A 17,500-nucleotide genomic window follows, 5' to 3' on the forward strand; every position below is an offset into this window, starting at 1 on the left:
AATTGAATATGTTTGTATGTACGGGAATGTGGAGAAAAAATTTTCTCATAATTTTGGCCATTACTTAGTAGAAAATATCCCGTTCTCACAAGGCTAATGCCTAAAATCATATATTCTACTTCCATTGAGATTGTATTAGATTGGGCATCACGATGTTTTGCTTCATATATTAGGTTCAAGAACATTATATTGTAATTTTAGAATATATTTTATAGTCTTACATGTCATATTTAAAGTGAATGAAGTTACTGATTTCAAAAAGTTAAACCCAAGACTATGGGTTCCATGTTCTATTCCAATATGAGAGGCTTTACACTTAAGATTTCTCATTTTTATTCTGTTCATGCAAGAGTTCTTACCAGGTATTTGGTGTCCTTCCAGATGCTAAAGCCCAGATGTTTGCGGTGCATCCAGATGTCTCAGACCTCTGCCAGAAAGAGGGGCAGAGGAAGAGGCTGGAAATCCCGGTCTGAGGAATTGAATCGCGGGAGAGGAAGAGGGCGAGGGAGAGGTAGGGCGAGATCACGTTCTGAAGACGGCCATGATCCTGGGAGTGATAATGACAACGAGGTAAGAAAAAATAAAATCTTTATTTCTTGTTAAATAAAAAAGAAGAGAAAAATTTGTTGACTGTTTCACTCTCTTTTTTATTGGAAAAATGACGTTGAGTAGAGGAAATGTGACTTTGATGGTAGCTGCATCTCATGTGAGAGACCTTTTAGTGATAAGATATGCTTTCAAATCTTGATTTTTTAAAAAGGCCCATTTATTTTCAGGGCCAGGGATTTTGCCATGAAGAGATAAAGCAGAATGCACTGCCATCAAAGTCACACCTGCCTCAAACATGCCAAGATAATAGTAAGCGAGAGGGCTCGCCTGTATTGGATCTCTCAGATGCTCAACCCAAGTCTTCCCCAACAAGCAATCATTGTATCTGGAACAGCAAAGATGGGATTACAGATTGGAATGCCATAAGTGATAGTCATGTAACTGATGAACACAGTTTTTGTCCAGATGATAAGGAAAGAGACCACAATTCTGTGCTCAGTGAGTCCTTTCATAATTGGATAGGTCATACCTCAGACTTAATGAATACCAAAATAGAAGAATACACAAACAAAGAGTGTGAATGTTGTATAGATATGAACTATTATGATTGTTTATTGTGTAAACAAAGTGATTCCAAAGTGTTTTACCAACATTGTGAGAAGTGTCTGATGTGCCAAGGAGTTTTTATTCCATGGGGTAATAATGTGAGTCTGGAATTCATAGGAGGCCAGTGTGCTATTTGGAAAATCCAGGCAAAGAATTGTGGCCAAGGGGAAAATATGCATATAGTAAACTATGGTTCCATGTTGCTGGGTGATGAGTGCAAAGTGGAAACAGTTTTTGACAAGTTCCCCACACTAGCTTTAATGGAAAAGAGTAGTGTGACAAAGACACTCGAGGAGGATTTGTTTAACTGTGCAGCTGAGACTCAGGCAGATGTTCCCTTGTTGCTTCCATGTCTCAGGAATGAATCACTTGCAAGTGAATATGATCACTTTTCAGTTAAAAAAGAACTACATAAAATAAACCATGATAAAGAGACAGAAGGAGGAGATAGTGAAGTGAATAATCTTTACATTAACAAGTTGAGTACTAGATCTCCTGTTACACTACCTAGTGATAATGATGAGAATGAAAGTTTATTTGTTCAAAATGAGATGTTTACCAAAGAGAACACAATCATAGCAGAAACTGATAATAGAACATCAGATGACATAATCCCAGTTTTGAAAAGCAATTCTTCAGATTCTATGTTAATGCCTAAAACAGTTGTGGTAGCAGAAAACAGTGAAGATGTCACTGTCGAAAGTGTTACTTGCATTATGCATGAGGTTGACGAAAGCTCAGATGTTGATCATTCATACATCGAAGTTAGCGAGACAATGAACATAGCTTCAGAGATGCACACTAAGCATTCTAAAAGGGAGGCAGATATAACACAGAATCGTCCTGAAGCATCTCAGAAAGAAAATGAACAGAAACATCTTCCAGAAAATAAATCAGAATCTGAGCTTGAGAAGAAGACACTCTCTGATGTTTTCACAGACATATCCACTCAGCCTTGTTTAGGCAAGAGAAGGAGAAAGCCCACTACCAAGGTGAAGGAGTTACTGGTAGAGGACGAACCAAATCAGAGTGGCACAACTTCTGCCAGAGCTGAGAAGAAAATCAAAGGTTTCCAGAATGAAAATAGCAATAAAGACCCAGTTGAGATTGAGGAAAACCCCTCCACACCATTGAATGACAAGGGAAAGAGCAGAGATTGCCGTTACATTTGTGAATTTTGTGGCAAGAAGTTCAACTCCATAGGAGGCTTCAGGTATCATGTTGATGGACACGAGGCATCAGTAGCCAGAGTATTTACATGTTATATTTGCTCATACAAAACCAGGAGAAAGGCCGATTTAAGAAAACACATGGTCATTCACACGGGTGAGAAGCAATATAAATGCGAAGTGTGTGGACAAGAGTTTTCAGTAAATAGTTCTTACACCAGACATATGAGAATTCACAGTGGTGAGAAACCCTACAAATGTGACACATGTGGGAAGGACTTCAGAAGTGGAGGCACCCTCAAACAGCACATGGTCAAGCACACTGGAGCGAGGAACTTTGTGTGTGAGGTATGCGGAAGCAGTTTCAGCCTGCGACATCACTACACAGCCCACTGGAAACTTCACAGTGGAGACATGCCCATCAAGTGTAAAGTGTGCTCCATCTCATTTCGTAATTATAGTGCTCTCCGACACCATCGCAAGAAGAACCACCCAAAGGAGGAAGCACATAGGCTGAAGAACCTAAAAATGAAGATGGTAAGAGTCGACAAAGTGAAAATAAAGCCAAGGCCAAAGGTCATTGAGCATTCCATTGATGTTTTGCAGCAAGCAATGGCAGCAGCAGTTGAAACTGTAACTTGTGAATGTGTTGACTCATACACTCAAACTCTTCCTGTGAATGCTGGTACAAGTGATGCAGTTGTCTCCAAGATGATTGCAAATAATCTCACCAGTAAGGATTCTGTTGTCTTAGCCATCACAGATTTACAGGAAGAAGAGATTGAGAAAGTAGACAGTCCAAAATTCATTCACCACACACTGAGTAATGAACTTGATAATCAAATACATACCAGTATAGTCCACTCTGTTGAAGTTGATGATGATGCCGTCACACTTGGGGAAAGTGCGGAAAAAGGTGCAGCTCATCACGCAAATGAAAGCTCTCTACACAGTTCCTTTTATAATGATGATGGAATAGATAGTGCCAGAGACTTCATTGTTGTAAATAGTGAAGGAGAGCCTATGCCAGACCTGAAGCCAGAAAATGTAAAGGTTGTACAGGCTAGTAACGAAGACACTTCACCTATGTACATCGTCTTGTCGGACATTCAGGCTCAGGATTCGCAGCTTTACATTGTTCTTGATAAAGACACTCATGTTTCAGGCTAGAAGTATAACTTTTAAGTTTAACTGAAATGAATGAGATTGCTTATAGAAACCACACTTGCTTCAAGATGAGATACATGTTTTTAACATATCAGTTTTGTGGACCAGATTAAGTAGGTTACTATGGTTATAGGTTTTGTATTCATTCCCATGCCCATGAAAAAGTGGTAACAAGCTTATCATATTTTACAGAAAAACAAAACAGATGTGAAGTGTGTGGTCTATTTAGTCAAATATTATCTAGTATGAATTGATATTACTGGTGACCAAGCTAATTAAGGTAATTAGAATCTATAAATCTCAAGTATTATCTGTTTTTTTTTTATGGCAGCAAGGGAGTAGCAGAAGAGTGACTGTGATATCTGTTGTGCTCAAATAATTTGTAGTCATAAACAGTACCTTTGTAAAATATTAGTCTCAGAAATAGTAAATGTTACGGTTGTTATTTCTCATATGAAGCTAATTATTTTTTTAGAAATTAATTACGGTAATGTAACTAAATTATTTTGGGCAGTATTTATTCTATATTTTTTTTTTTGAAAGAGAATATTTTGGTAGTGAAAAAGGATTAGTTTTATTTTATAGATCAGTGAAGAGGAAGCACCGCTATACAATAATTTCTAAGTATTGATGAAATAATATAGAATTTGGATACTAGAAATGGATGAAATAATATAGAATTTGGATACTAGAAATGTAGATATCTTTATATGAGCCTGGAAATGAAAATTTGTAACAGTGTTTTAGGTTTTGTAGTTGAGATTATGCCATTTATTTGCACCTTTGAAGAAAGACATGGGATGTAGATTAAGGTTGAAACATAGGATCTCCACTTAACCCACTCACGATGGGGGCATTCTAGCCTTGAATGTCACAATGCCGTGGCTTTCGAACGCTTAGGCCTAAATCAATTAAATGGCTGGCACAATACTGTGCCGCCCGGCCACTGGGCTTTTGAATGAGCGGTACAGTACTGTATCACCCGTCCAGAGAGGGTTAATAATGATTAAGGACACTTTGTACTTATAAGATAAAGTTAGGTAGTTGAGGGAAGTAGGTCAGTCATAGGAAAATAATGCTTTAACTTTGTGATTTAATTTTATTTATATATCTATAAACTGAATTGTAAATTTTGAGGTGGAAGGGAACCTAAAATGTACTCTTCTATAAGTTAATAAAGTAGTTCCTTTTGGTTTCTTGTCAAGGTAGAAAATCAAATATATGATATACTCTGGGTACTTGATAACTCAAAACTGATATTTTGATTAAAGTATTTTACATATGCAGTTATTATTATTATTATTATTATTATTTTTATTGATATTATTATTATGAACGTTTCTGTGGGTAGTGTATGACTGTGCATATATATGTATGTGTGTGTGTGTGCTTGCGAGTGTGTGTTATTAGCTTTATATATTAAATTCATGAGATTTGGATATATTTTTTTGTTGTATTGCTATGAAAAATTGTTATTATATGTATTTTGTGTATTATTATTTTCTAATAACATGAAATAATGTAATGAAATTAAACGAAATCAATTATGTTGTATGGAAGAGTATTCCATTTTGGAAATGTTTTAGTTAGAATAAACATGAAACATTGTTTGTTTTCTGAATAACCTTTACCATTATGTGAGAAAGTTCTTCAGTTTCATACATACCACCACCACTACTGTGCTACCACTGCCACCACAACCACTACACTACTACCATCACCACTACACTACCACTTCCATCAGTCTTTTCTTTTTTGCCATACCACCACTTCCATCATGTCTTTTATTTTTTATATAGATATATATATATATATATATATATATATATATATATATATATATATATATATATATATATATATATATATATATATATATATATATATATATATATATAATATATATATATATATATAATATATATATATATATTATATATATATATATATATGCAGAGTGTTCTGATATTGATCATAAACAAAAGGTATGAGAATTGATTAGGTTTAAGTAATAATAAGTATTGGTTTTGCACATAAAATATTAGTAAGATAAAAGTAATTATGATAAATACTATTTTCTTACATCCAAAACAGGCTGTCATGATAATGGAAGTGGAGCCAGACATTGATGTGGATGATGATGGCTCAGGCAACCAGCGCTCCCTCCCACAGAAGCAGGCACAGCCAGCGCCCAACATTGTCTTCGACACAGACCCCGCCTTCTTCTCCCCTGATGAGAAACTCAAAGTGGGTGTGATACGAGAAGAGGACGGCACACAGGTGTTCCTCTGCATGTACTGCCGCATGCGGTGCGAATCTGCACTAGCCCTGAAGATGCACGTGCGAGTCTACCATATGCCAGTGCTGGTGTACGATAATGGGCTGGGCACGGTGGAGACAAGATACCGAATGGGCATCAAGCTGCAGAACACCACCCTAACCGAGTTCTCCACCACCGAGAAACCCTTCGCCTGCCTCTTTTGTGAATCCTCGTACAAATTGCAGAGCTCTCTCCAGTCACATTTCCGAGAGCACCACAGCCCCCACAAGCCCTTCCAGTGCCTTGAGTGCAAGGAGGGCTTCAGACGGCCCATTGAACTGTCCCGCCATCGGCTGTATCGGTGCCCAGTAAGAAAAGACACCACGTTTCCTACGTCCAAAAAAGAGAGGTGAAAAAAGTGCCCTGTTCACTTTTTTCAAGGTAGTTTAAGTGATGAATGGATGGAGTGTATTTACATGAAGATGATGTTAGTATGATTCATCTAAACTTAGTTCATATTAGCTAATTTTTTATTCACTCTGTCACTTCATTGAAAATAATAGGATCATATTTAAAGTTTATGCAATTAGTTATTTTTAATACAAAACTAGTTTTAGTGGTAAAAGTAGCAGTGATTAGTAATGATATGTTATTTATGTATCATTTTCAATAATTTTTGTTATAATGTTCTGTTATTCCTGCTATTATTTATGATTATGTTCATATATTATCAAAATTAACATTGACTCTTGGTATTATTTTGGTAATTATAATTATTATGATAACTGTAATTATATTTTTTATCATGTGTATAGACATTTTATATTATTATAATAGTTATTATTATTATTATTGCTGAAGTTGTTACTGTTCATATTTTTACCATTCAATTCTTATTAGAATGATTACCATTACTGCTACAATTACAACTATTACTAATATTCATATTACTATTACTATTAATATCATTATTATCAATCATTTCAGGTCCAGAAAATGACATGATTCTGCAGCCCTTAGGAGGAAGTCTTCTGTCGAATTTTAGGATCTCCAGTGGAATAGTCTATGGCAGCTCACAAGAGTCTGCCTGTTGCTACTTAATAGAATGGAAAACTGCCAAAAAGGAATTTGATATTTTTTTATAGAATTATTATTTAATAGTATAATTATCTACTTACTTATTATCTATCATTATTAGTTATCATTATTAGTGTTACATGCGGTTTCCGTGATCGCCAGTGGCAGTGCTGTGGTTATACAGGGTTCATTAAGATATCTAAGGTATTAGCGATATTAAAAGTAAATTAATGTGGTCTTCACATTGTTGAGGGAAATGCGAATGAAAATGGAGGGTTTTGTATGAAAGAAGAATTGTTATTCAAGAATTTTCAGTGAAAATATTGAATAGTTATTCTTTTGCTCTTTGAAATTATCTGTTTTCCTTTGTATCATTCTCAGTTGTGTTGGTATTTTGTGTGCTATTACTTTATCTTGCAGTTATCTTTTTTTGTTTTTATTACCATTATTATTGTTTAAAGTCTTGTTATTATTAATGTATTTTTTTACACTCTCTGTTATTTTACATAGAGATATATGGTAACACAAGATTTTACATGCCATACCATGATAAGCTTAATTTTTTCTCTTAAACAGTAATCATAAATATTTTGTATTCAGTTTAAAGGAAATCTTTTTTTGGATGAAAATCAGAATTTGGAAGTATTGTTATTCTTGTCAGTATGACTATTATTATCATTATTATTGTTATTGTTTTTATCATATTATCATTAGGCCTTTTATTTGCTCTGTTTATATAATATGTTTTAATAACCTTGCAAAGGTTGTCATTTTTTAGTTTGTTGAATCATTTGTACAAATTCAATAATAAGAGGAAAAGATATTTAAAAGAATTTTTGAAGCGACACCAGAAGATAATAAACCAAACGAAAACATACCTATACATAACAGCAGGAAGAGAATCTCTAAAAAGATGTTTCTTTTATATATATTGAATATATATATATATTTTAAAAGCATTTTCTTGAAAATCAAATGCTATATATATAAAACTGGATGGATTAGCTACAATTTTCTTCTGAATTACCCTGTAGAAAAATATTTCTAGTTTGAATGTACTCTGTGATTTCAAATGAGTTGTATAAATCAATGTACTTACTGAAATGCAATGTTATATTTTTATACTAATTTTCATAGGAATTAACTTCTTTTTGTTTTATCTGTTTTATTTTTTCTCTGGAACAATTTCATGTCATCTTAAGGACTTCTTTTATGTATATAAACCTAACAATCATTTGTAATATGTGTTATTTAATTTTGAGCATCATGTATGACTGGTAGATAAGAGTATTGTATGGAAATAAAAGTGAACAGGGTTTTGCCTCCCCATACAAACACGTAACAATAGGATCAGACAACAGTCTAAGCGGCTGTAATTAACAGACAAGGCATTTCAAGGTAGTGCTTGTGGGATGTAGTCAGAGCATGTGCCAACTCTGGAAAGAGAAAAATAGTCCTCTATAAGTGAGATACAAAAACTCCTCCTTTACCACAAGAAACTCGTTCAGTCTGAAAAGGGTGTGAAAGTGCTTGCTGTGTCTTGGTAGGGAGTCACAAGATGCATTGGGTGAGTGACCCTAAACTTCTGAGGGTGGATTTATGCAATCCTTTTTCATGCACATAGATTCTTTCTTTTAGTTTATGGATTTGAGGTTCAAAAGTCAGATGGATTTTATCACAAGAAGATTCGAAAGAAGACGTGAAGAAGACAATAAATATATAAATGTGTAAATATGCAACAGACTTTATTTGTAGTTCAAAATACAAACTGAAAAGACAATTTTCTGATCAGTCATGGTGCTCCAAGTATTTGGAAGTCTTGTAAAAAAAAATCATTTGTGGCTTTTATGGTTATCCAGTCATTGTTCTTTTATTGTCAGTGACGAGTTTTATTTTTGATGTGCTTAGGTTTAAATTTATTTTTAACAACCATAACTGATATTTCTGCTGTCATATCTGTTTAATTTTGTTTTTTCTTTATTGTAAAGGATATTGAAAGCACTTATCACAAAGGACAATATAATAGAACTTTGCCTGTTAAATATTTAACTTGCCAGTTTGCATGGGTGTGAAATGATATGTATGTTGTCTGATAATTTCTCTCTGTTTCAAGATTACTGTCTTAACTAGAAGTTATTATTATTATTATATTGTATTGACTGAAACAATGGTTAAAACATTGTGTTCTGTTCCATGAAATTGCCATACCTGATGTTATTTACACTGAAAGAGATTTATAGGAAATTCAATTTTGTTTTATATCCTCATATGAAATCTTGCATTTTTACAAAACAAGAAGATGGGCAGGAAGTTAATATATGGCCAAAAATAACTACTGTAATTAAGAAATTTTTTAGAAATTCATTAACCCACTCACGACGGGGGCATTCCAGCCTTGCATGTCACAATGCCGGGGCTTTTGAACGCTTAGGCCTAAATCAATTAAATGACTGACACCATATGGTGCCACCGGGCCCTTGAATGAGCGGTACTGTAGTGTATCACCTGTCCAGAGAGGGTTAATAATCAGTAATGCATTACATAAAGATGAAAAAAAGGAATGTTGCCGAGTATCAAAGGAAGATCTGTTATATTTTAAAAGATAATATGAGAGATATTAATTCAGATTGAAGTATAAAAAAAAAAAAAAATAATAAGCTTACAAATCAGTGGGAGAAGACTGACACAAACAAGAACTCTGATATTTTAAGATAGGAACAACCAATCCGAGATCTCTCAAGTTCACCTATGGAAGGAGAAAATAATGTTCTATTTAGATCTGTATTTTATCATTAGTCTCTGCTACCATTGATTCTTACTTTAATTTATTTTATTCCTGTTTGCTATGTTTCACCTTCATTCTGTGCAGTACATCAGTATATGGGGAACAGGGTAGTGATAGTTCAAATATTCAGTCTCATTCATTTTGCATATCATTTGCATTATCATATCATGTGATTTTTTTTGTGATTATAGATACTGTAATGTTATTTATAAAGATTATAGAAATGAAATTTATTTTGTTCAAAAATTATATGAAATAACTCGCAATTCTGTCATCAAACAAAATAGTTATATTGGCATTCTTATTTGTGAACGCTTGGAAATTTAAACAACATCACAAGGATGAATGCTATTTTTTCTGTGATAACAAGTCAAAGTTAGCAATATTCTACTTATCAAATTGATTTTTAATTGCAAGGCCAAGGACATAATGTATGCAGAAAGATCTTGAAAATATGCTGAAAATAAGGGGTTTATCATCAAATTTTTTTTCCCCAGACATAATTCATAGTACTAAAAATATTCCCACAACTATCCCTGGTTAGCCATGGTTAGCAATAGAAAGGACATCCAGTCAACCAAACAAGGAGGCACTGATCAAACAACTAGGCACTGATCAAACAACTAAAAATAATGTTCCCAGATATGAAACAATATCCTTATCAACATCAGTGTTACAAGGTCCTGGGATGATAAGAGTTATAATGATACTGAATAAACTATTATGGTTTGATTGAGATATTTCTTCATGCCCTTAAACAGCAGATATATCTTCAGGACTAAAGAGATTAGGAAAAAACGTGACTATGTATTGTGAATAAAGAATGTATTTCTTCAAAGTGAAATGAAAGGAAATTTTGCTTATAGATGTCATGCGATTTCAATTATAAGGATAGTGAATATCCCAGTAATATATGAATCAAATATGAAGATACACGCTATCAATAATGTACCAGCTTGATGGAAGTAATGCTTAGCTTAAACAATGTATTGTATTCTTATATGTTATCATGAGAATGGATAATCTGATAGATTAATGTTTTAACAATCAATGAATTAGAAATTAAATTAGTATTTCATCGTCGCTTTGATCAATTTATAACAAGATAACTTTTTTTTTACTTAAAGGGAAAGTGATAATGAAGTTACTGATCACATTATAATGTAAAATATTTCCAGAGCCAAGCCAAAAAAAAAAAAAAATGACGTTAATCACAGAGTTTACATAAAATTTGAATAGCACAAATAACTCCAGTTCCGAGCTGGTTATTCAAAAGAATTACGGAATGGTTCCCTTCCTACCATTTTCTCTCTCTCTTAACTTGAAATGGTTAACATAAAACCCCCAAAATGGCTAGAAATCTTCACTGACTGTACGTAACTTACATAGAATATCATAAATGGATCGTATCTAATGAACATACAGCATATACTTGACAAAGACAACATAACTAAACTAAACAAAGTTTTATGTTTATGTGTTCATAAAGAAACTGTTCCCAAATAATTATCGTTATATTCCGTTGATTTATAATAGTTAGTGCTAAAAATAAGTTGAGGAAGCTTCCATTTTCTATTATCATTTTGGTCGTTCATCTTTTTATATTTTTATATAGCATAACTTTGAATTATAAAAATATCGTATTATAAGATGATAAATTACCAATTATTAATTTTAATTTGGAATGTGCATATAAGAAATAAAAATAAGATTTGAAAAATGTTTGCCCTACGTCGGCTGGAACGCTCAACGGCTCGAAAATGTAAACAGTGTGAGCTGAGCCAGTGAGCGAGATGGAGGAGGAGCTGCGGTGTAGTCAGTGTTCCGGGTATTACCACGTGCCGGTTATATTAGTGTGTCGTCATGCTTTGTGTCTAGCTTGTGCAGGAGCACTCCAGAAACCTGCAGCTCCGCCTGCACGTAGTGAGGATGAAGGGAGTGTTGCTCCTGCCGAAGATCTCCACGAAACATCCGAGGTGGATAAACTGTCCGTGTTGAGCGATGCTGACTCGGGGGTTTCGTGTAGTTCTCGTCCAACAAGCCTCGTCGGTGCTCCTGAAGGAGGCAGCAACTCGGATCCGCCCCCGCCGCCGCCCGTGTATACCATCGCTTGCCCGCAGTGCTCCGTTCTGACGCCGACGGACGAGGCGGGGGCGCAGGGGCTGACGCGGTTCAAGGTGCTGGCGGCGGTGGTAGACAAGCACCTGGAGAGGTACCAGGTAGCTGAGCCATGCCAGCTCTGCGACGCGGCCACGGCGCCAAGACCCGCCCAGGTCTTCTGCGACCAGTGCTTAGTGTTCTACTGCGGCCCCTGTCGAGAGGCATGTCACCCCGCCCGTGGCCCTTTGGCCGCCCACTGGCTGGTGAGCGTGGCTGAAGGAAGGGCGCTCCTGAGGGCGCGGCGGAGGGAGAGGGAAGGGCGCTGCACACATCACCCGCAGGAGCATGTATCCATGTACTGCCTCACCTGCCGTCTGCCCGTGTGTGTGTTGTGCTTGCACCACGGACGTCACCACGCACACGACGTGCACGCGCTCAACGCCGTCACCAAAACACACAAGGTGAGTACTGTTTCTGTCACAAACGTTTCCTGCCATTCTAAGTACCACATTGCATGCCTATTGTATCGCTGTAAATAGCCTTTGGCATGGATACAGGGTCGACAGGTACCATCGCTTACCACAACATACAGCTGTCAACCAGCATTCGACGCAGATAACGTGACAGACATGGTAGTGTGCGAATGTGTCAGTATCTCGATACATTTAGGTTCGTGCATTCTCTTGTTTTACAGTTGAAATCGCTCAAGGTTTTTGGATTGTCCAAGTTTAGCGGGGCAGTTCATTTTGGAAAATGAAAAAAGTAGTAGTTATAAGTGTGTCATACATCAAATAACTTGTCATGTCTCGGTATAAAACTGTCATTCGGTCTTATCTGCGTGTCTGTGTTTATGTATGGTTTTGCATTTGTATGCATGTTTGTTTATGTATGTGTATATGTCAGTATTTTTATGCTTATGGGCAAATGTAAGTTTGATTGTTTTTATGTATATATACATATATACATGCACACATATATACATACACACACATATATATACATGTATATATATATATATATATATATATATATATATATATACATATACATATACATGTATACATGCACACATATATATATATACACACACATATATATACATGTATACATATATGTATATACATGTATGCATACATATATATATATATATATATATATATATATATATATATATATATATATATATATATATACATGCATACATATATATACATGCATACATATATATACATACATACATATATATACATACATACATACATATATATACACATTAACATATATATACAGGCACACATATATATATACATGCATACATATATATACATGTACACATATATATACATGCACACATATACATGCACACATATATACATGCACACATATATATATATACATGCATACATATATATACATGTACACATATATATACATGCACACATATATACATGCATGCATAAATACATACATATAACATACATTCATAAAGCATACATACATAAAGCAAATATACATAAAGCATACATACACACACGCGCGCGCATTCATTCATACATACATACATACATACATACATGTGTAGTATGTATGTATGCATGCGTATTTGTTTTTTGTTTTGTATAAGTATGTATGTATGTAGTTACGTGTTACTGCACGGAATACCCTTCTATGTTGATAAAAAGGCAGAAAGAAATACCAAGCACATAATTTGTATTTGCCAGCGTGCGGACCTGCACCCCCTCCCTCTAAAAAGAGAAAGAAAGAGAAAAAAAGGGAAGAGAAAGAAAGAGAGAGCAAGCAAGACCTCCCACTCAGTGCAAGCAGAAGAATAATAATGCAGCCGACGTCAGCACCAGTAAAGACATTGAATAAAAACGGTAATGCGGTCTCGCTGTTGGCCGTCAGTCAGTCAGTCGCGGGAACAGGTGAGGCAAGAGTGGCGAGAGGCTGTGAAGATTTTTTTTTTTTTTTTTTCTTTTTTTTTTTCTTTTTTTTTTTTTTTTTTTTTTTTCTTTTTTTTTGGGGGGGGGGTTGCTGGTGAGGAAATAGTGGGAGGTCTCGTTCCGAAGTTCACAGATAGATAGGTTGATAGATTGGTGGATAATGGAAGTAAAGACGAAGCGGCGATGAAAAGGGGATGGAGTGAAATGAAGGTAAATTTAGGGTTTAGTAGAGTAATGATGATGTTGGTAGAGGCGTATGGGAAAGAAACAAACGGGAAAAAAACACCTTTGCATTAATATTGCAATGGTTAAGTACTTATCAATTGCTACCAATTAAATCTCACTCTCATCTCCACTTGATAAGGCTGGCTCATGAAGTCAAATACTGCTTATAATAAAAACACGCTTTCCCTCGTAACGAATTCTCTGCCATCCCGCGTTTACTCAAGGAAACTCGAGCTCCGTGCTATGAGCCTGGGGATTTTGAATCTCCCTTCGGCTCGGCTCTCTCTTTCTTTCTCTCTTTCTTTCTCTCTTTCTCTTTCTCTTTCTCTCTTTCTCTTTCTATTTTTATCTTTCTCTTTCAATTTTTCTCTTTCTCTTTCAATTTTTCTCTTTCTCTTTCTCTTTTGATCTTTCTTTCTCTTTCTCTCTCTCTCTCTCTCTCTCTCTCTCTCTCTCTCTCTCTCTCTCTCTCTCTCTCTCTCTCTCTCTCTCTCTCTCTCTCTCTCTTCTCCTCTCTTCTCTCTCTCTTCTTCTCTCTTCTCTTCTTTTCTCTTCTCTTCTCTCCCTCTCTTTCTCTCTGCTCTCCCTTCTTTCTCTCTCTCTCTCTCTTCTCCTCTCTCTCTCTCTTTCTCTCTCTCTCTCTCTCTCTCTCTCTCTCTCTCTCTCTCTCTCTCTCTCTCTCTCTCTCTCTCTCTCTCTCTTTCTCTCTTCTCCTCTCCCTCTTCTCTCTCTCTTCTCTCTTCTCTTTCTCTCTTCTCTCTCTTTCTCTCTCTCTCTCTCTCTCTCTTCTCTCTCTCTCTCTCTCTCTCTCTCTCTCTCTCTCTCTCTCTCTCTCTCTCTCTCTCTCTCTCTCTCTCTCTTCTCTCTCTCTCTCTCTCCTCTTCTCTCCCCTCTTCTCTCTCTCTCTCTCTCTCTCTCTCTCTTCCCTCCTCTCTCTCTCTCTCTCTCTCTCTCCTCTCTCTCTCTCTCCTCTCTCTCTCTCTCCCTTCTCTCTCTCTCTCTCTCTCTCTCTCTCTCTCTCTCTCTCTCTCTCTCTCTCTCTCTTTCTCTCTTTCTCTCTTTCTCTCTTTCTCTTTCTCTCTTTCTCTCTTTCTCTCTCTCTCTCCCTCTCATGTCTTCCTCTTCCTTCCTCTTCAAGGGATTATCTTCATCTGCTGTTTTTGTTTTGTTTTCATTTCCCGTTTTTTCTTCCCAGTCTTCTATCTCGGCATTATTAGTCACCTTTCTCTTATGTTCTGTTCCGTCTTCATCCTTTATCTTTGACGTCTTTCTCTTCTTTATCTCCTATGTTTACTCCCTTCTCTTCTAGCTTTTCCATAACGATCATTTTTATGTCTCTTCTCTTTGAACTCGGGGTTTTCTTGCTCTTGTTCTTTTTTTGCTCTTCCCTCTCTGCTTCGTATTTATTTCTGATATTTCTTTCCTATCCTTTTATCTCGTCTTTATTTTTCCCATCCCTTTCTTCTGTGTATCTTATTTCGTGATCTCCTGTATTTTTTTGCTCCGTTCTTTATGTCTCGTATTTATCTCTCAATCTATTTTCCTTACTTATTCCCCTCTCTTTTGGTTTGTCTTTATATTTTCTCCTTCTTCCCTTTCTTTCGGCTAGTCTTTTTCTCTTGTTTTTTTTAAATCTCTCTCTCTCTCTCTCTCTCTCTCTCTCTCTCTCTCTCTCTCTCTCTCTCTCTCTCTCTCTCTCTCTCTCTCTCTCTCTCTCTCTCTCTCTCTCTCTCTCTCTCTCTCTTTTCCCCTCCTCTTTGTCTCCCATTTTTATCGGCTTCTCTTTCCTTCCCTCTTCCGCCCTTGAGCGAGAGCAGGCAGAGCAAACTCCTTAGTACTGTTTCCATCTGCTTGAGGGGAGCTTATGTGGCTGAATGTTTTTTTTTAAATGGCCGTTTGTGTATGTGTATGCTTTATGCTTATGTTTTTTTTTTTTCTTGTGTGCGTTTATTTTATTGGATTATATTAAGGATTTCATTTTTTATGTCGATTTGTGCTGGCGGTTGTTTTTGTCTTGTGGGGATGTTAGAGTTATTTGGTTGTTGTGTGTTTATCGTCCGTGTTCCTATATGTCGTCTCTATCCCTCCCTCCCTCCTCCCCCCCTTCCTCACTTTATTCCTCCACATCTTCCTCCTTCCTTCTCTTCCTTATTTCACGCTCCCTCATCTTCCTATGTTACTCTTACACTTTTTTCTTTTGCCTTTTTTATGTGTTTGTTGCTCTTTCTCTCCCTTGTTTATTTACCTACTTGTGGGCGGAGCTGAGAAGGAAAGGGAGGGGGGAAGGGGGAAAGGGGAAAGGGAGGGAGGGAGGGGGAAGGAAGGGAGTGAGGAAACATGCTATACATACGAAGTCCGGGATCTATTTGTTTGTTTGTTTGTTTGCGGTTTTGCGCTTGTCGGCTATTTATAGGAGGCTTCAACGTTGGCCCTTATCTTCTCATAACACGCCGGAAGGTGGTGGTGGTAGGGGGGGGGGGGTGGACATGCAGACAGAAGAAGGGGAAGGGGGAAGGAGGAGGGAGGAAGGTGGGCAGATATAGGGAAGGAGAGGGGGAGGGGGAAGGAGGTGGTTTTACGAAGGGAATGGGAGAGGAGCTTTATGAGGAGGGGAGAGAAGACCGATAGACGAGGGATGGGGGGGGAGGAAGATGGTCTAAGCTAGGGATGAGGAGGAGGAGGGGGAGGGGGAAGAACGGGGCTAGACTTTAGAGATGGGGAGGGGGCAGAGAAGGAAGGAAGGAAGAAGGAGGAAGGAGGAAGAGAGTAGCTAGACGGCGAAAGGTAGAGTGGAAGAGAGTGGGGGGGGAGGGGGGGTGATGAACAAGACGCTCAAGAGGGCTTCGGGCGGTAACGGGGGAGGGGTGGGAGGGGGGTAGAGGGCGTCTGCGTGAGGTTCGTGGGAATATAGGAAATTAGTGGTTTTTTTTTTTTAGTATGTGTGTATGTATGTATGTATGTGTATTGTTTGTGTGCGAGTGTGCATATAGATTGTGTGTGGGTGTGGGTAGGTGGGTGTAGGTGTGTGTGCGAGTGTGTATGTATGTATGTATTGTATGCGTGCGTGTGTAAAACATAAACAAAAGGACATTTTTTTTTAATGGATAGAAAGAGTTGTTCGAAAATGACTTAATCACGTATATTACGCAATCCCTGTTAGGCTCTTTCTGTAACTGATCGTCAGCTGACACGACACTCTCGGACCCGCAAGATAGTGGGTCTTCTTTAATTTGTCATAATTATCACTGTTATTATGATATTATGTCGTGGGATTCATTATCTCTCGGTGCAGTGCTGTTTTCACGTGATGATCTTTATCGTTGGGGATCTGCGGTCCTCCTCAGATGTGGTAGACGTGGGGCTTTGTTTATTTGCTTGTTTAAGTGGTTTAAGCTTCTATCTTTGATCTAGAGCTGTCTTTATTCTGTTTCTTTCTTTCTTTCTTTTTTTCTTTCATTCGTTGATTCATTCATTTTCTGTCTCTTTCTCTCTCTCTCTTTCTGTCTCTTTCTCTCTTTATCTTCTCTTTTCTCTCTCTCTCTTCTCTTTCTCTTTCTCTTTTTCTCTCTCTTTCTTTCACTCTCTTTCTCGCCACTCCCGCCCCTGCTCCCTTCCTTCC

The 17,500-nt window shown here is 36.9% G+C and overlaps 2 protein-coding genes across 3 annotated transcripts in view; both read left to right on the forward strand.

The window, feature by feature from the left end:
* The window catches only part of LOC122246398 (uncharacterized), a 5,993-nt gene extending 894 nt beyond the window's left edge, over positions 1–5,099 (forward strand). Inside the window, exons 3-4 of the mRNA XM_043004945.2 lie at positions 382–570; positions 777–5,099. Coding sequence (XP_042860879.2) covers positions 382–570; positions 777–3,494 — 2,907 coding nt within the window. The 3' untranslated portion in view covers positions 3,495–5,099. The remainder of the gene's footprint in view (positions 1–381; positions 571–776) is intronic.
* Positions 5,100–11,362: 6,263 nt separating this feature from the next.
* Trim9 (E3 ubiquitin-protein ligase Trim9) overlaps positions 11,363–17,500 on the forward strand; it is a 276,046-nt gene continuing 269,908 nt past the window's right edge. For both annotated transcript variants that reach the window (XM_086530428.1, XM_086530429.1), the window contains exon 1: positions 11,363–12,174. In XM_086530428.1, coding sequence (XP_086386554.1) covers positions 11,407–12,174 — 768 coding nt within the window. In that variant the 5' untranslated portion in view covers positions 11,363–11,406. The remainder of the gene's footprint in view (positions 12,175–17,500) is intronic.

The sequence above is a fragment of the Penaeus japonicus genome, unplaced genomic scaffold (genome assembly GCF_977035675.1).
Source record: "Penaeus japonicus unplaced genomic scaffold, GWHDUDI00000001_assembly GWHDUDI00000033, whole genome shotgun sequence".
NCBI lineage: Eukaryota > Metazoa > Arthropoda > Malacostraca > Decapoda > Penaeidae > Penaeus > Penaeus japonicus.